We start from the raw sequence: 20254 nt of genomic DNA on the forward strand, positions 1-20254 counted from the left end.
AAGTGTTTCAGGGTATAAGCTTTTGAAAGTCTTTCAAAAACTTATATCCTGAAACACTTGTTGGTCTCACAGTGCTAATGGACTTGAATCTAATGTGCAAGCTTTCACATTCTTCAGTACTCTTCGTCAGGCTGCTAGACTCCAGTCTAACTGCTCTCCTGCAGACCAGCACTGCTAGCCTCTGAAACGATTTTCTAATAGAAGGTATTACGTTGTTTTCATTTTTGGCATGATTTCTTAGAGGTAGTTTGTAACTGGCCTTTTTTAAAGCTTTATTGAGCTAGTAGTTGAAGAGGCTCTTTATTTCTATTCCACCTTTCTTCCAAAGACCTCAAGGTCATTTTGTCTTTTCAACGCCCTTGTGAAGAAGGTTAGGCTGAGAGCGAGGAATTGGTCCAAGATCATCCAGGGAGCTTGAGCATTGACTGGGGATTTAATCCTGGGTATTCCTAGTGCTAGTCTAAAACTCTAAACCAAGGGTGGCCAGATTGTGGCTCTTTCACACATATTGTGTGGCTCTCAAAAACCCCAATGCTTCATTGGCCAGCTTGGAGAAGGCATTTGTCTTTAAATCACTTCTCCTCGCCAAGCCAGCAGGGTTTCCAGACAGGATTGCTGGACATTAGCCACGCGCCAAGGTGCAACCAAGTGCATGCACCTTGTGTGTGCTCTGTCAATCTCTTTCCCACATTTAACATCGCCCAGGGCAGAATCGTGCTGTTCAACACAAATTCTGAAATGATTTAGGTCTGACTGCTGTTACACAGTTGGTTGACTTTTTAAAAAACTGCCCCGCCAGGAGTGCTGTCGGCTTGTGTGTTTAGCAGTCCGAGAGGTATCTTGTATTCCAGCCTCCACAAGGTAAAAAGGAAGGTTTCCTCCTACTAAGTCTCTGTTTGGAACATCCAAATTCATCATTTGTTTTTTTGAGCCAGCTTTGGGGACACCACAGGGTTCTTCTTTTTCTCAATCCACTTCGGAGGATCATCACCCCCAGTTATCCTTTGCCCAAGGTAGACTGAAATGACACATGCAAACCGGCTGGCCAGCCGAAGGGCTTTTTCAATTGTCTTTGGCGGGGGTGGTGGTGTTCAGCTGCACAGTCGCTCATTGTATGTGAGAGGCGCAGTTGGTCTCAGATCTCTGCACACAGGGGGGACACCCCCCCTCCCGACCCTCCACCCCCTGCACCCTTTCCCCTTGTTCCCTAGGGGTGGGGGCAGGCCAGGCGAGGCCTCCTGGCCCATTGAAAAATTGCTGCCTCTCCCTCCCCCCAGGAAAGTGTGTCTGAAAAGCACAGACACGCGCCTGGCCTGACCCCCCTGACCCCCATTTCCATAAAGCTGCGAGGCCCCCTTGCAGATGCCAGACAATAGACCCCTCCCCGTCCACACACACTTCTGGAGCTAACAGAACAAATTGCTGCTCACCCTCCACCTATTTGTATCCAGACTGGCAACTGCGGTATCTGAAGAAGGGTGCATGCACATAAAAGCTTATACCCTGCATAAAACTTTGCTCGTTTTAAAGGTGCCACTGGACTCGAATTTTGTTCCATTGCTTCAAACCAACACAGCTACCTACCTGAATCTAACTTCTGGAGCAGCCTGCAAGTAACCCCTTGATTCCCTGGGCTGGAAAAATCCAAGCTGCAAAGGACAGGAAAGAACACCAAAGTTGGAATATTTCCTTCCTTCCTTCCCTCCCTCCTCCCTCTTTCTTTCTTTCTTTCTTTCTTTCTTTCTTTCTTTCTTTCTTTCTTTCTTTCTTTCTTTCTTTCTTTCTTTCTTTCTTTCTTTCTTTCTTTCTTTCTTTCTTTCTCTCTTTCTCTCTTTCTCTCTTTCTCTCTTTCTCTCTTTCTCTCTTTCTCTCTCTCTCTCTCTCTCTCTCTCTCTCTCTCTCTCTCTCTCTCTCTCTCTCTCTCTCTCTCTCTCTTTCTCCCTTTCTTTGCCATGCAGCTGTAGGGTTTGTGTGTTATAAAAAGAACCCTGTGCTGCCGAGTTGCAACTGACTCATGGTGACCCCCCAGGACCACGGGGGTTTTCAAAGGCTTCAATCAGAAGCACCACAAAGCCATCATCTAGTCTCCTCCTCGGGGGAAGAAGATTCTACAGCTTATTTGCTGGATAGTTTATCTTTTGGCAGGACTGCCCTTGGAAGTTCCACCTGCCCTGACACTTCACCCTCCACTGAAGAAGCTGGACTTTTTGTCCGCCCCAAATATAACCCCTGCCCCATCTGAACCTTTATTTTTCTGAACAATCTTGGCAAGTCAAGATTATGGCCAGAGGGGCTGTTCACCGATTAGAGAGGGACCATTGCTTAATCATCATCTGCCTTTTAACAGACAGCTTGACATAAACACATTTGGATGTTGCCGGTCACCTCCTTCCAGATGCCTTTTTTGTGAAATTTTGAAGGTAGGGTGAGGTCTTTTAATAAGCAAAGACCAGAAAAGGTTAACTTTAATTTTTTAAAATTTATTTTCCCTCCTAGTACCTCGCCAGAAAACAAATGAACAGCTTTTTTAAAAAATGGATAAAGAAATACACACACACTATTTTTTGGGTGTGTGTGTGTGTGACTATTTGCATGTCTATGTGCCTGGAAGTCATGGTTGACTTCCGGCACCTCCTAGCAGGGCTTGGACATTTCAGAGAGGTGGCTTGCTATTGCCTGCCTCTGCATCCTGGCCCTGATATTCCGAGAAGGTCTCCCATCCGAGTACTTACCAGGCTCAGCCCTGCTTAGCTTCTGAGATCTGATGAGACTGGGCTTTCCTGCAGGGCCAGCCCTGGGCTATCTGGCACCTAGGCAAGGCTAACTTCTGCCCCCCATACTGATAAAATCAATGAGTCACATGGGGGGCGCCCAATTTGGCACCCCAGATGGCTGGCCATAGGCAATCACCTAGTTTTAGTTTGCCTACACATGCTGTGATTTAAACATGCAGCTCCACTCATTTGCTTCTCCAGCTAAAGCCCTAAAAATTGGCACAGAAAAGTGAACCTAAGAAGCTGTCTGCTATGGGATGAGACCCCTCGTCTATCTAACTCAGTATTGTCTAATCTGAGATTGGCACTCCCATCAATAAATTTATTTGTTTTTATAAGGCCCCGTGGTGCAGAATGGTAAAGCAGCAGTACTGTGGTCTGAACTTTCTGCTCACGACCTGTGTTCAAGTCCGGTGGAAGCTGGATTCAGGTAGCCGGCCCAAGGTTGACTCAGCCTTCCATCCTTCCAAGGTCGGTCAAATGAGGACCCAGCTTGCTGGGGGGGAAGTGTAAAAGACTGGGGAAGGCAATGGCAAACCACCCCATAGAAAAGTCTGCCGTGAAAACATTGTGAAAGCAGCGTCAACCCAAAGTCGGAAACGACTGGTGCTTGCACAGGGGACCTTTCCTTTCCTTTTTTCTCTCAGCACCTGCTACTTGAGATAATTTACCAGGATCACCCAGGAAGAGACTTTTGTCCCTTTATTCACTTACTTCCATTATAACCCACCTTTCTCCTCTATGGGACCCAAAGCAGCTAACAGGGTTCTCCTCTCCTTCATTCAGTCCTTATGACAATCCTGTGAGGCAGGTGAGGCTGAGAATGTCTGACTAGCTGAGGGTCACCCAGAAAGCTTCCGTGGCAAACCGGGGGTTCGAACCAGGGTCTCCCCAATCTAGTCTAATATTCTAACCACAACACAAGGTCTGCATTGTCTTCTCTGACTAGCAGTGGCTCTCCAGGGTCTCAGGCTGGTGGTCTTTCTCATCATTTACCATCCAATCCTTGGAGAAGGCTCCAGCAATGGGCCACGGCCTCTCCCCCTGGACTGAACAAGGGAACCTCTGCGTGTGTCTGCTCTGTCGTAGCCCTTCCAAGTGGCAAACCAAATTCCCATTCAGGAAAGAGACACTGTAGCTGCATATGGGGGGGGGGGGGGGGAAGAGCTCTTGATTAACAGCCAAGCCCCTTTTATCCATTGCTTTGCATTCATTTGAAAAAACGATTTCTGTCCCTATTTTCTACCCGTGTTTCCAGTCCATTGTTTTAAACAAACAAATGTAAACAAGTACAAATTAATAGTTTTCACCAGTCATCTTTGCAGTGGCTGAATGCTAAACTGTTGTGTATGTGGACTAACGTGGTATATTATTACATGTGTTCCTTCCTGGCTCATGGGAGCCTTTAGGACTGAGCTTGGGGAATGGGCAGTAGGATCCAAATCTCTGCTGCCCTGCTCCAATCATGGGCCCCCTGATAGTTTGAATGATCCAGTGGTGTCCTAGCTTGGGAACCTTCAGCAGTCTTGAGCTCAGCTGTTACTATGCCGTACTGAATAAAGAGCGCAATGTTCACTACAACCGCGTCTCCTCCTTGCATTGAACCCACTATATTATATAAACCAGGGGTGGCCAGCGGTAGCTCTCCAGATGTTTTTGGCCTACAACTCCCATCAGCCCCAGCCAGCATGGCCAATGGCTGGGGCTGGTGGGAGTTGTAGGCAAAAAAACATCTGGAGAGCTACCGTTGGCCACCCCTGATAAACCATCAAAGAGTACTAATGAGTGATTACAAGGAAGCACTTTACACAGAGAGTGATTAAAATGTGGAATACGCCACCAGGGGATAGTGATGGGCCACAGGCAAGGATAGCTTTATAAGGGGATTAGATAGATTAATGGAGGATAAATCTATCAATGGCTACTACTGAGAACTTCCAAATTCAGAGGCACTAAACTTCTGACTCCCAGAGCCAGGAGGCAACATCAGGGGAAGGCCTCAGCCTCTGTGCCCTGTTGTTGGTCCTTCAGAGGGACTAGTTGGCCGCTGTGTGAGATGGGATGCTGGACTAGATGGGCCACTGGCCTGATCCAGCAGGACTCTTCTTATGTTCTTATGGATGTGTCCCAAACAAGCATTCAAGATGCAGATTGTTATGTAGAGCCCACCTTTCTAACTGGGACACAAGCTGGATTACACAGTAGTCAATACGAACAACAGGAGGAGGAAACATCTAAGAAACAATTCAGTAGGATTTGGATTGTAGAAATCTGGACCAACCAGAAATATGAAACAAACATGACATATGAAATGATTGTAAAGATCACTTAGTGGGATCCTACTTAGCAAAACAGTTCAAATTATATACCAATAGCATGAACCATGGTCCCTAACCCTTTACCAAGTATCCTTCTGAACCCTTTAGTTACTGTAGAGCCCTCTTGCCTGTGTAAAAAAGCCCTACTTAATAATTCAGTTTTGTATCAAGGGTGATTAACACATGGGATTCACTGCCACAGGAGGTGGTGGCGGCTGCAAGCATAGACAGCTTCAAGAGAGGATTGGATAAACATAAAGAGCAGAGGTCCATCAGTGGCTATTAGCCACAGTGCATTATTGGAACTCTGTCTGGGGCAGTGATGCTCTGAAGTCTTGGTGCTTGGGAGGGGGCACAGTGAGAGGGCTTCTAGTGTCCTGGCCCCATTGATGGACCTCCTGATGGCACCCGGTTTTTTTGGTCACTGTGTGACACAGAGCGTTGGATCGAATGGAACATGGCTTCTCTTATATTCTTATGTATAGTTTGCAGAAAGCCAAGAGAGTGAGAGCTTTGCTGGCCTCATCAGGAATGCCATTCCATAACGTGAAGGGCATGAAGAATGCATGCGTATGGGTGATTGCTGAGTTTGCCCATTGGCAGGTTGGCAGTCGAAAGCATTTTCTGACATGGTGATGTTACAATCTTACTGAATCGCTGGAATGTATCCCAAATTCCAGGGGGAGGGAGATGAATTCTCAGGAACTTTACCTGCACAACTCCTGTTCATTCCAGTATGGCAAGCAGTGTTCCCTCTAAGCTGAGTTAGTGTGAGCTAGCTCAGTTTTTTAGCTTCCAGCTCACACATTTTTGCCTTCGCTCAGGAAAAATGGCCCCAGAGCAAACTAATTTATGCATAAGCTCACAGCTTTAATGCCAGTAGCTCACAAAGCAGATTTTTTGCTCACAAGACTTTATAGCTTAGATCAGGGGTGTCAAACACGTGGCCCGGGGGCCGAATCAGGCCCCCAGAGAGCTCCTATCAGGCTCCTGTTGTCTGCTTCCATTCCCCTCTCTCTTGCTTCCTTCTGCATCTCAGCTTGTTTTGCCAGGCTTGCTCAATCACACTGGAGCTACAAAGCAAAACCTTGATTTTCTCCATTAGTTGTGTCTTCTCCCCGTCCTGGTCCCCTGGGGAGGGAGGGAAAGAGCCAGAGCTTCCCTTGCCCAGTTCCCTGGATCCCACAGGAGATATACAAAGAAAGCACCTTTAAGACCAACAAGAGCAAATGTTTTAAGCATGTTTTATTTTAAGTTTTTTTAAAAAATCATTAGTCATGTTGTTTATCTGTGTCCTTTAAAAAGTTTATCTCTCTGCTACCTAATCTTAAATAGGTACACACATGGCCTGGCCCAACCAGGTCTCATTTATGTCAGATCTGGCCCTTGAAACAAATGAGTTCGACCCCCTCAACTTCGAGAGCGTATTGATGGCAAGCACACAAAACTGCTCTCGTTGTGGAAGGGGGGAGTTGTGCCACTGGGATCGGCTGCAGCGTCAAAATGTCTTGGGTCACCTCTGCATGAATCACCACTCTGCCAATTTGTTCCCACTAGTTTCCTCATCATTTAAAGGGTGTTTCCCCCCCAGGGGCTGGTTCATACATGTACATGTACAACACTCATCCCTGGATGGATCCCAGCCAAACCAGCTTCCTTGGACAAGAACGGTGCTTGAGTTCAGACATGAAAGTTTGTGGCGCTGGCTCTGCGCCAGACTCATCCACACATGCACCCCCTCCTCTGCTCGTCTTTCAGCCTCGGTGCCCTGTCACTACAGTGGCCACAAGGAGAGCGAACAAAGGGCCAAGTGGTTAGCGTAAAACACACTTTCCATACCCACAGCGCTTTATGAATTAACGCACAACTATGTTCTCCAGCCCAGGCTGTGGCATACAGGGGGCAGCTAGTATCACTTCACAACAAAATACAATCCCCTTTTGTGACTGCTCACTGGCTCACACGTTCCCTAGATAGGACAATGAAAGCCTTCGAACATTTCCCCCGCCCGCCCCGCCCCGCCGAACTGGGGGGAAAGTGCTGAGAGAAGTCGGGTTCTGACCGAGACCTCTTGAGTTGCAGACTGACAACTGCGCGGACGGGCTATTGACTGCCCGTCGGCGCAATTGTCAGTCTGCAACTCAAGAGTGGGGAAAGGTCTCGGTCAGCCAAGCCAGCTCAATGGAACCTCCATGTATAGAGGCACAAATTCATACTCGCTGTGAAGGGACAGGGGAGCGCGGCTGTTGCCACGCCTTGCTTGTTGGCCTCCTACAGGTTACGTGGGAGCCGGAGGCTGTGGACTGATCCAACCAGGGCGAGCGCAGAACCGATGCAGGAAGAAGAGACTGATGCCCACAGTCTTTAGCCTGTCTTCTTTCTTCTCCTCCCCTTGCTTCCTATCTTTCCTTCCAGTAGCTAGCTCTTTCTTTCTTTCTTTCTTTCTTTCTTTCTTTCTTTCTTTCTTTCTTTCTTTCTTTCTTTCTTTCTTTCTTTCTTTCTTTCTTTCTTTCTTTCTTTCTTTCTTTCTTTCTTTCTTTCTCAGGCGCGCCCCCTTGCGGCGCGTCCCGTGGCGGCGGCTCCTCTCCCCGGCCAGGAGCCGCCTCGCTTCTCGTCTCCTCTCCTCTCCTGCTGCCGGCGCGGCGTCTCTTGGCGGCGCTCCCAAATTCCTGCCCGCGGCCGGAGATTGGCTGCGAGGCGAGCAAGCGGGCCCGGCGGAGCGAGTTTTCTCCAGCCTGGCAGAGGCGCCCGTCCACCCGCCGGCCCGCCCGTCGCTCCTTCCTGGCGCCCCTCCCTCCCTCGCTTCGAGCGCAGCGTCTCCGGTGCGCCCCGTCGGGGCCAGGCGCGCTCGGCTGCGCTGGTGGGCGCCCGAGTCGGCCTGGCCTTGGGGGAGCGGGATGCCAAGATGCCCCCGCGGGGGCTGGCCGTGTTGTGGCTGCTGGCGCTGGGCTGCCCGGGCGCCGCCTCCGCCGTCTCCAGCGCCTCGGCCGTGGCGGGCCCCTCGGAGCGGACGGCGCTGGCGCGGGAGCGCTTCAAGGTGGTCTTCGCCCCCCTCATCTGCAAGCGGACGTGCCTGAAGGGCCAGTGCCGCGACAGCTGCAAGCCGGGCTCCAACATGACCCTCATCGGCGAGAACGGGCACTCCATGGACACCCTCACCGGCTCCGGCTTCCGCGTGGGTGAGCAGGCGTGCGGGGGGAGGGGGGCGCTGGCGGGGCACGGCCAGGCTGGGCCGTCGGTCGACCCGCCTTTGCAGGGGACGGGAGCGCCACGCAGATGCCTTCGGTGCTCCCCGCGAGGTCCCCTCTGGGGTAATGACCTCTCTGCGCCCCCCCTTGGCACAGATGGGAGTGAAGCGCAGCCTTCCCCTTGGGACTGCCGCTTTGGAAAACAACCGCCAGGCGAGTCCCGCCAGCAAAGGGTTAACCCGCTCTGTCTAGCCCTTCAGTTCTGACAGACAGTTGCTCATCCGCTTCCCCTTCCCCGGGGAGGTGCATTCCCTCTCTCTCACCCTGGCACCACCGGGCACACAGGCCCTGGCCATGGCACCCCCCCCTCTATCTGGGTTCAAGCCCTTCAGAGGGGGCTTGGGGGGCATGCCTGCTACCCCTCTTGGAGGAAGCTCTAGTCCAAAGCAAATGTCCTTTTCACCACAGGCTGCACACTTTTACACACTTCCCTTTGGACACTGGTGCCCTGGGCCTTTCCCACTGCAGGAGGCTTCACTTGGCCAGCTTTTGAGATAAGGCACACAGGGCTCCAGTGAGCCTCCCCTCCCCTCCCTTCCCTATTCTCTTTCCCGCTCTCCCCCACCCCCGTTCTTCCCTCAGCTGCTTTTGGCTGGCGGAAAACCTTACCTCATGTCCCGGCCCGTCTCCTGGGGCCCGACAGCCTCAGTGTGCGGCGCTGAGCTCAGAACCGTTAGCCAAGCAAGCACACAGGCAGATCCGTACTGGTTTGCTGGCTGAGACAAACACACACACACACAACACACACACAGGGCTCCGAAAGCCTTGGCTGAGGAAAAGCAACAGCCGAGATGAGTTGGGAAGGGGGCTGAAGCTTCAGCCAAAGCTGGCTCGTGGCTCAGCCCCAGAATGGCTCAGCTTACAGTTCGGACTGTTGAGCGTTTAAGCCCCAGCTTCGCAGGATCCTTTTTACTGCTGGCTGCAGGTGGGATGGCCAGCTTCTGAGCTACACAGAATTCTGCCTCTTCAGGCAAGTGTTTACAAAAGGGGCAGAGGGGTCTTTTTAGGTTTATAGACAGACTAAATACAAAACCAAGAAAAAGGGTTGATGGGAATGATGGCTTGGTGATAGACGAGGTGGGAATGATGGCTCGGTGGTGCTTTGAGGTCTAACCTCTAGCGTCTCCAACTATAAAAAGATCCGGTAGGAGGTGATGAGAGCTGCTTCCGTCTGATAGGCCAAAGGTCTGACTTGGAATAAGGCAGCTACGTTTGTTCATGCTCACTGGGCGTGAGGAACCAGTAATAAGGGCAGAAAAGTGGCCTTCAGGAAGTTCTGAATTTCAGTGTCATGCCACAGCGATGCCTAAGAAACAAGGCCTCCAAGTACCTTTCCCAGGAACTTGAGCTTTTTCTGTTGCATAGTTGCCAGGTAGGAGCCCCTAGCCCTCCTCCTTCATCACCTCACTGACTGTCTATTGCATGCACTGAACCCTATTTTGTGTCGAAATAGCCAAATGATAAAGCAATTCTCAGAAGGCTTTACCATGCAATTAGGTCCATTCCACTCAGTACACAAGGAGTGTCAGTTAAGGTGTGTGGGTTAAGGCGTCAGGCTTGCATGTGTGAGACTTGGGCTAGATGGTCTTGGGTTAGTAACTTTCTCTCAGCCCAACCTACCTTACAGGGTTGCTGTGAGAATGAGGCAGGGAGAACCACGTACGTCACTCTGAGGACTTTGGAGGAAAAGAGGGATAAAGTGCAGGAGACAACTAGGAAGGAAAAAATTATATAAGCTAAATAAATAACTTATTTGCATCCACATAACTATGTGGTACAGTGAATGTTGGTTTTGCCACTTGCTGAGTGCCAGTTTGTCTTTTAATACTGAAATGGCTTTCTCAGTTAGGGATGCCTTTGGATTTAGAGCTATAACAGCAATGCTCCTTCCTCCCTAAATTGGGTCAAATATTGCATTTACCAAATTAAGAATGTTGGTGGTGTGATACCATAACCCAGAATGCAGGTCTTCAGTTGGTGGTTTACATTCCACTGTGGGTTGCTTTGCTAGATGGGCACTTTAATTTGTTTCCTTGCTGCTATGTGAAAAGAGGGAGGGTGAGAAGGAAATGAAAGTTGGATGATGAGGGAGCAAATAATCTAAGAACCCATGAATTAGGCAGTCCCTGGTTTGAAGGGCCTTTGTGCCTTGAACTTGCCCACCTTACAGGATCATTGTAGGCAGGGCTTTTTTGTAGCAGGAATGTCTTTGCATATTAGGCCACGCCCACCCGATGTAGCCAATCCTCCAAGAGCTTACAGGGCTCTTAGTATATGGCCTACTATAAGCTCTTGGAGGATTGGCTGCATCAGGGGTATGTGGCCTAATATGCAAAGGAGTTTCTGCTACAAAAAAAGCCCTGGTTGTAGGGATTACATGTATGTTTGTGCTGTCAAGTCATGAGCAATTTATGGCAACCCTAGGAAATGGCTTTCAAGGCAAGGGAAAAGCAGAGGTAATTCGCAATAGCACTCTCTTCCAAGTACCGGCCCTGCTTAGCCTCTGAGATCCGACAAAATTGGGCTATGCCATATCCTTCCATTTCCCATTGGAAGGATTACTGGAGAAAATATATGCCATGTACTTTAAACAGCATAAAGTGCAAGGTATTATTATTACTACATATAGGATGAAAAGTGAAAGCTGGAGCCTATTGGACAAGAATATGTTGGTTGCAGATTTCTAAACCGGATGCTCGAGATAGACTTGGAAACTTTTAAAATGCTTTGTTCACATTCACCAAATTCTGCTGCTGCGTGACTGGAGGTGTGTCAGTGTGCTTGAACACACACACACACACAAGTTGGCAGGTCATATTGTGCTCCCAGCATCTCCTGGTTTTCCCACTCTCTTTCTATGTGAATTTCTTTAGCAGCTGGGCTGGAAAATAGCTGCCAGTTTCCTATTTGGAATCAACTGGGGGTGGGGGGAACGGGCTGGGGTGGAAAGTGGGCGCTCTCATGGAAGACTTTTCCTGGCTGGCTCTGTGTGTGCCTGGGGAGGGGGGCTTCAGCTTACAGAATCCAAAGGCGGAACTTTGGCCTAGAAGCCCCTCTTCCTAGCCAGGACCTGGAGAAGTGGGGCCTCTGGGAATGTGCAGAGAGCCTGGAGAAGTGGGGCCTCTGGGAATGTGCGGAGAGCCAAGTCTCTGAATCAGTCCGGTCTTATGTTTCTCCTCTGCCAGAAAGGACTCACTCTCTCTCTTTCTCTCCCCTCCTACACATTCCGTACTTTGGATCTGAGCTTCCGTCCCCTTCCGCTCTGTGACTTGGTGTTTGTTTTCCTCAAGCCAAAGACGTTTGAGGTGCCCAGAGTGACCAGAAACCGCAGCATTTGTTGACTTTGCTGCTTGGGAGGGAATTATAGAGAGAGGCTGGTGGTGGAAGGGATGGTAGGAAGGAACCTGCCCTCCTCTCTGCTGGACTGACTGGTGACTCTCGGCCCTGTGCTGCAGTGCCTCCCCGCCGCAATACACCCTTCTCTCATCTCATGTCTGGTCTAGCCCAGCTTCACTGATACCTAAAGTCCTAGCTGGAATCGCCTTAATGCACAAGCTGTTCTTTATGGAACTAGGTAAATATTCTCCAGTCTCCCTTAATATCACAAGATTTTTCTGGCACATACAAAATGATGTTTGTGTAAGCCTCAACTTTGGGTGTTTTTTCCATGGCTTACATCTGTCCTTCTTTCTCATGAGGGCCGATTCTCAAATGTGTGCTTGTCGATGCTCTGGTGAGAGTGGAATGATTTCCAGTGAGAAAAACTGGAGTGTATCTTATTACTCTGAATGGAACCTGGAACTTCCCTGCATTCCTCTGTGTTCCTGCAGCCCCTTCCAACCCCTGGAAAGATCCCCAGATTTCAGAACCTGCACTAGCCATGCAGGTGGGGGATGGGCTTGAGTGAGAAAGGTCAAAAGGGGTGAAATCTTTTCCTCCTTCCTCTTCTGAAACCATAATCCACTGAGGAAAGGGGACAATTTCTTCCTCTTGTCTCCCTTTGTTACCATCCACGAATCTCCGTGGTTATTCCTCCGCACAGATCATGCAGCCCCAGGAATGATCTCTCTGGGGTTTGGAAGGGCCTGTGAGAATGAACACAGAGAACTCTGTGTGTCTTCTGCATATGAATGATTGGGTGCACATCGTTGTTTGAGTTCATACTGGATGACAAGGGTGCTGCGTCTGTGGCATTTGATCTGTGATAACCCATTCTCACAGGCAAGTCACAAGAGACTTTGGATGTCACTGGCCTTCTGAGTAATCTGTCTGGTATGAAATTAAGGGATAGGATTTTGCTGTGACTCCAATGTTTCCTGCTGCAGAGGTTCCTGATGTTATTGTGACACATGACTACTGCTGGGTCTCCAAGGTTCCTTTTATATCTCATGGTATCTAATGTCTACATGAAACCACTCACTGGAAGAGGCTCTGCAGAAATATTTTGGGATAAAAAGGTAAAGGTGCACCAGTCATTTCTGACTCTGGGGTGACATCACATCACAACGTTTTCATGGCATACTTTTTACAGGGTGGTTTGCCATTGCCTTCCCCAGTCATCTACACTTTCCCCCCAGCAAGCTGGGTACTCATTTTACTGACCTCAGAAGGATGGAAGGCTGAGTCAACCTTGAGCTGGCTACCTGAACCCAGCTTCCGCCAGGATTGAACTCAGGTTGTGAGCAGAGAGCTCAGACTGCCATACTGTAGCTTTACCACTCTGCACCATGGGGCTTTTTTTTTGTATTTTGGGATACAGTGCCATAAACAGTAATGGAAACAATCAGAGGTTGAGAAATTGGCTTGTTGTAGGTGAAATCGAACTCTTCCTGAAGGAAAGGAGCAACTTTGTAATTTGGGGAGGGTGTAGTCTTTGATCCATATCTGCACTTAAGGAGGCTGCCAGCAGCTTTAGCTGGTGTTTCAGTGACCACCGTACTTTGAGTGATGTGATTTGGCCACTCTGATGCATGCACAGAAAACATCTAGGTGGATTACTGTAATGTCCTTAACATAGAGCTGCCCTTGGTGTCTGTTCAGAAGCTGCTGTTGGTGCAGAATGTAGCACCAAATTGCTGACAAGTGTCTCCTATAGAGAATGTATTATGCCTGTCTTGAGACAAGTACATTGAGACAAGTACATTGCCACTTTCCTTCCAGGCACAATTCAAGGTGCCGATTTTGACCTTTAAAGCCCTTAACAGTTTGGGGCCAGAATGTCTGGAGGATCACCTGCTTCTCTGTATTACTGTCTGTCAGTTAAAGCAGACTGTTACAAGATGCAAGACCTTTTTGGTTGTGACCTTACACTTGTGGAAAGCCTTCCACCTAGCTCTTCACCTGCCACTGGCCTTGATGAGCTTTTTGCATCCACTAAAGATATATCTGTTCCCCTTGGCTTTTTCCTTAAATGATCCATGGACTTATGGTTTATTCTTCAGGCTGAACTTGTATTTCTGTTGTTTCTATTAGGTTATTGTTAGTTTATATTTTTTTTGTTTTCCAGTTAATTATTTCCTTCCCTTTGTGATACTGTTTCATGGAGGCTGAAGCCTGGAAAAGCTTCCCAGCTCTGAACAGACCACAGGCTGTGAACCTGCTGTGGAAAAGCCCCACCAGGGTGTGCTTTCTTCCATGGACTCTGAAAGGGATCCATTATTCAGCAAGTGGGTTGAATAGGGTAGCAGATGGGCATCTTTTCCAATGTATCAGCTGTTTGGTCTAGTGAGGCAGTTCAATACAATCTTCTCAAGATCTAGGTGGATTGTGGATCTTGACCCCTGAAATGGTCTAGCTCGACACAAGTGTACACTTCTGAGTATTTATTTATTTATCTATCATATGGCAGTTACAGACAAGAAGCATATCATAATATAAATACATAACCAACAGATTTGCCAACCGATTGAGAAAGCCCCCTAAATACCAATATCTAAATTTTCAGTCCACTCAGTTGCAGCTGGGGACAGTGCAAAGAGCTCCATCGCATCTCCCTGGAAAGCAGGATGCTCACATTCTTGTGACAGATGGAAAATAGTTTGGCAGGCTGCACCACAATCGCATTGGAGTCCTGGTATTTTGCCCCATTTAAACAACAGGTCTGCACAACTGTCAAAGCCTGTTCATATTCTATTAGCCATCTTCCCTACTTCAGGTGGCAAGTCAAATCCTGCAGGCCTCAAGTTATGGATGTTAGGTGGAACTGAATGCATCCATGTGAGATGTGAGAGAGCAATGCAGCATAGTGAATTTGATCCTGTGAATTTAGGGGGAGGTGTTTGTGAGTTTCCTGCATTGTGCAGGGGGTTGGACTAGATGACCCTGGAGGTCCCTTCCAACTCTATGATTCTGTGATTCTAGTATGGGTAGCCAATAGGTTGGAGTGGATTTAATAGATCTGCTGATGGTTCTCATTGTTATATTGAATTGGACATCAAACCTGTGGACCTGGGGGCTATTGAGCCAAACTGAAGCACCATATTCTTCAGTACCATACACCAGCCTCAAAGCTGAACATCTAAGTGTTATAGCAGATGCACCCCAAGTTGTACCACATAATTTTTGGAGAATGTTATTTTGCATGCATATTTTCACTCCTACATTGGTAAGATGGTGTTCATAGCTCAATGTCCTGTCCATAGTAATGCCAAGGAACTTAGGTGTATGGTTGTGTGTAAGTAAGGTGACTTGAGAAGCTGTAAGTGTACACGAGCCTTGAGCTTGAGAACGAAGGCTAGCATGGTCTTTGTCAGATCTCAGAAGCGAAACAGGATCAGCCTTGGTCAATATTTGGAAGGGAGACCACCAAGGACTACCAGGGTTGTGATGGAGAGGCAGGCAATGGCAAACCTCTTCTGAAAGTTGCTTGCCTTGAAAACTTAAATTATCCAAAGGGGTCACAATAAGTCAGCAGTGACTTGATGGCAAAAAGAAACGGTGTGTACAAGTGGAAAATGGCACCTCTGGTAGGGCCCTTGAGTTGAGCTGGGGTCTACACTGATGATGACTGACTGGGGGGGGGGCGGGGAATTGGCCTCATGGTAGATAGCTCAATGAAAATGTTGGCTCAGTGCATATCAGGTGGTGGGAAAGGCAAAGCCTATGCCAGAAACCTTAACCAGGGTTTTTTGTTTGCTACGTAAGATCCACAAAATGGGTAATCCATTGCCACTCTAATGACAAGGAATATATCTACCTATGAGAACTCTAGTCTTTGACCTTCTGTCGCCAGCATTCCTAGTGACTTGCAGGACTTCCTAAGGGAGTTGCCATCCACTGCCAATTGGCCTACGAGCCCCATTCTCACCATCTTGGATGTGGAAACTCTGTAAACCAACATTCCACAAAAAGATGGGCTGCAAACATTTGCAGGACTGCTGTCCCTGATGGTGCCATGGCACATCTGGCTGCTAAGCAATGTGACTTTGTCCCCACCATTATCTATTTCAAGACAGCTTGTATCTTCAGGTCTGTGCTACCCACACGGCCCCAAAATATACCAGCATAATTATGAATCTGCATAACACTCAAATTCTGTCCTCAAGTGCCTCTCCTCTACTAGAGATGCCTCAGTTGCATTTTCATCATCTGGACCATGGGAAGGAAGCCTTGAACTGGGCTTGAACTTCTGCACCCCCACATGTGGCTCTTTGACATATATTGTGTGGCTCTTGAAGCCCCCACTACCCCATTGGCCTGCTTGGAGAAGGCATTTATCTCTTTAAATCACTACTCCAAGCCAAGCCAGTTGGTGGCTTGGAGAATGCATTTAAAGTTAAAGTTGCTTTATTTCCACCTCTCCTTCCCTCCCCCATTTATTTTCCTTCCTTCCTTCCTTCCTTCCTTCCTTCCTTCCTTCCTTCCTTCCTTCCTTCCTTCCTTCCTTCCTTCCTTCCTTCCTTCCTTCCTTCCTTCCTTCATCTTGCAGCTCTCAAACATTTATTCGATGTGGCTCTTACATTAAGCAAGTTTGGCCACCTCTGTTCTACCCTATGCATTCAGTGCCTCAGGTGACTTTCTGGACATCACTGTATACCTGCATGGTGGATATGTAAATGCTGCTTTATACCAGAAACAAACAAACTGCTACATCTACCTTACTTTATATATTTTATTTATACTCTGCTTTTCACCCCAGTAGTGATCCAAAGGGGCTTAGAATATTTTCCCCTCCTCTGTTTTTATCCTTACAACAACCCTGTGAGGTAGGTTAGGCTGAGAGAGAGTGACTGGCCTATGGGCACCCAGCCAGCTTCCATGGCACACTGAGGGTTTTAACCAGAATCTCCCAGATCCTAGTCTGACACTCGAACCATTGTGCCTTGCTGCCTCTCAGCTACTGTCATGCATCAGCACCTATCCATAAAACACTATACTGCAGTCTGTTGTCTGTTGGCAAATGCCAGTATTTCACTGCATTGGCACCAGTTCTTCAGGCTAGGACAAATATCTGCAGGAACCCCCCCCCCCCCCCCAGATCTGGCCCTGGATTGTCCTTCCTAACAGATAACCGCTATCCCCAACCTGAAGCCTCTGTTCTTCAGTAACAATGGACAGCCCAACAAAGATACAAACTCAGGGACCAGCTTTTGTGCCAGCTATGTTCCCATGTATACCTGGGTGATGCTGTCATACATCCCATGCCATTAAGGGCCTATAGATCTGCACACCCACTAATGAGATATTTGCTGCTCTTTGCCAACAGTGTCCATTGTATTGACCTATATATGTGCAGGTGAAGAAATGGACACCAATAAGGATTTCAACTTCCTTGGACATATGCATTTGAATTAGTATGTGATTGACAAGCAGAAATATGTGCTGAATGCACATGGCTCGTTCATACCCTACCAGATACCAATCAGGCGATACAGAAACAATACTTTCATTTCTGGAAATTATGTGCAAACCCATGGATTGAGAAGCCAGGTCTGGCAACCTGTCATTTCAACTGACTTTCCAAAAACAGCTGCCAAAGCTAACTTAATAAAGAGTGCTACTGCATTTTACCTATTTAGTGTGGCATAAGGCTTTGGCAAATTATGAGATATAGCTGTTGCAGAAGGTCCCAGGTTTTCCAATGAAAAGGATCAGGTGGTGGGTGAAGAACTGGACATATTAGATAATATTACAGAACATAGTTGAAAAGAAGATTTTGTCAAAAGAATAAAGGAGTGAGCACGGACCGGGCTGAACAGTTGATGAATCGGCAAAGTAGGATGAATCTATCTACATGATGTGCATCAATTATAAAGAGGAATGCTTGCTTTTTGTAGAGAGCAACCATCCCAAGCTTCTCTTGAGTCCAAGTAGGATAGTACCCAGGGGTCATTTTGTAGCAAAAAAGGAGCCGGAGCTCATTAGCACAACTTATTTGCATAACTAATTTGCATATGCCACACACCCCTGAAATCACTGGAAGATGTACTAAATGACATCAGCTCAGCATCTACCTTAAAATGCTTCTTGAATTACAATTGTCATAATAAAACCTTATCCCATACTTTTTCAATTACTTTCTCCTGTGTTGCCACAGTGGCCTGATGAAGATTTCCATCTGTCTGCTTTATATGTTTTGGTTATTTTCCCATTTTTTGTGGGGGAAAATATTAGAAAGTTTGTCAAATCTTAAGAGTTCAGCAAAATTCTCACAGGGGGCTTGAACAATGGAGCCCAGAAGCAAGTATTTGGAGGTAGGGGTAAGAAAGAAAGAGCACAATAAAATTTAGAGGTTCTGGAGCTCTGCTCCTGTGAGCTCCTGCCCAAAATGCGGCCTGATGGTATCAGATCTACAAGTGAATTCCAAGTCAGGCAGGAGTCTCCCTTTGAAAGTCTTCTGCTGAGCGCTGCAATAGTGATATAAATGCTGTGTCGTCATTGGAGGGAGGGGGAGGGAGGAAAAAAAGCACTTGAACCCTCTGAAGTAGGCATACCTGGGCTTCAATGCTTAACACACTGGGAAGTTTCGCATCAGCTGTCAAAACTCCCCCACAAGTGTGAATGGGAGCATTTGAGGCTACCATCCAATGAATGCAACCCAGCTGGTGTTTGAACTTTGAGAGTCTCCCACTTCAGAGTGGAGTGAAGTCGTATAACGGAACCGATCTCCACAGAAAATTTTTTACTGAGAGGCTGAATTTACTCCAGGCAAATAAAACAAGCCATGCATTGCCAGGTATTCAAGTGACCATTGAAGGCTCTCTGAAGCAGATCTGAAAGAACATTTGCAAAAAAATAAAATAAAATAAAAAAATCAAGACCTGGCGAAGTTTTGCCATTTTAGATCCAAAAGCTACAGCTTAATGAAGAAAAACATTTTAAAAACAACAACAGAGTCTTGTGTTGGTTGATTTCTAAGCGGTCATGTTAAACAGCAGTTTACTGAATTCATTAGAGAATGTTGTGGCACCTTCAGGATTTAATAGATTTATTTTGTGGATTTTGCCTGAATAAATCTGTTAAGACTGACTCCTATGTACGGTTGCCAGCTCTGGGTTGGGAAATACCTGGAGGTTTTGGGGCTGAAGTTTGAGGAGGGTAAGGTTTGGAGAGGGCAGAGACTTCAGTGGGTTACAATGTCATAAAGTCCACCTTCCAAAGCAGCCATTTTCTGTAGGGAAGCTGATCTCTGTTGCCTAGAGATCATTTGTAATAGCAGTAGCTCTACAGCCAATAGAAAAGGAGGAGGAGGATTTATACTCTGCCCTTCTCTTGGAGTCTCAAGTGGCTTACAATTTCCTTTCCTTCTCCTCCCCACAACAGACACCCTATGAGGTAGGTGGGGCTGAGAGAGAACTGCTCTTCAGAGAAATAGCTCTGAGAGAACTTGCGACTGATCCAAGGTCACACCAGAAACTGCATATGGGGGAATGGGGAATCAAACCCGGTTCTCCCAGATTAGAGTCTGCGCACTTAACCACTACACCAAACTGGCTCTCAGCCTGGAGGCTGGCAACCCTAAAATTCCTACCAGTTTTTCTACTGGCATCAGAGGGAAGAAGAGCTTCTTTTGACCCTGAAAAAAAGGTTATGCTGGGTGTGTGTGTGTCTTAGGACCAGGGTGGAGAAAACCCATATGGGATAGGTGCTGTTATGGGTAGGGAACTCAGACAAGGTGAAATAGAGTTGCTGGTCGGATCCATCAAGGTGCCACAAGGCTTGGTTTAGTGCTACAGACTAATGTGTAATCGTCTGGAATCCAGTCTCCCCTATCCTGATTGTATAAAGCCCTTAAATTAAAAAAGGTATATAATGAGAATAGAAGACATTCTCATTGAGAGAAGGGAAATTAATTGGTGGTTTGTGATCCTCCCCCCTGCTGTCCACATAGTAATAGTAGAAGAAGAAGTTGGATTTATACCCTACCCCTCACTACCTGAAGGAGTCTCAGAGCCAGGGCCAGCCCTAGAGCATTTGGTGCCCTATTCAAAGCTAATTTTGCACACCCCTCTGCAGTGCCACACCAGAGAAGGGGCTTAAAGTTTAAATCCCCTTTTCTAGAGTCACGCAGCAGCAGTGGCCCGATCCCTCCACTCTATCCTATGGGCCCATAGGATAGAATAGAGGAATCAGGCTGCCTCTGCGACGTGATGCTAGAGAAGGGGATTTAAACTTTAAACCCCTTCTCTAATGTCATGCTGCAGAGGTGGCACGATCCCTCCATGCTATCCTATGGGCTCATAGGAGAGAATGGGCCAATAGAATGGAATGAAGAGTCGGGGGAGATCTTCTCCCTGCTTTTGCACCCCAGGGGTGCAAAGACAGGGAGAGACCCCCTGCAGCCCGCACCTCACAGGAGACTCCTGAGAGGCACAGGGGGACTCAGAGATGCAGCCACTGAGTAGCTGCCTCACCAAGTCACATGGGGAGCTCCCAGTTTGGCACCCCCAGTCTGCTGGCACCCTAGACAACTGCC

The 20254-nt window shown here is 47.8% G+C and overlaps 1 protein-coding gene across 1 annotated transcript in view; it reads left to right on the forward strand.

Annotated features, from left to right (window-relative positions):
• Nucleotides 1-7882: 7882 nt before the first annotated feature.
• The window catches only part of LTBP3 (latent transforming growth factor beta binding protein 3), a 70031-nt gene continuing 57659 nt past the window's right edge, over nucleotides 7883-20254 (forward strand). Inside the window, exon 1 of the mRNA XM_060252398.1 lies at nucleotides 7883-8271. Within this exon, the coding sequence (XP_060108381.1) occupies nucleotides 7998-8271 (274 nt within the window). The 5' untranslated portion in view covers nucleotides 7883-7997. The remainder of the gene's footprint in view (nucleotides 8272-20254) is intronic.

Source organism: Heteronotia binoei, chromosome 1, assembly GCF_032191835.1.
Source record: "Heteronotia binoei isolate CCM8104 ecotype False Entrance Well chromosome 1, APGP_CSIRO_Hbin_v1, whole genome shotgun sequence".
NCBI lineage: Eukaryota > Metazoa > Chordata > Lepidosauria > Squamata > Gekkonidae > Heteronotia > Heteronotia binoei.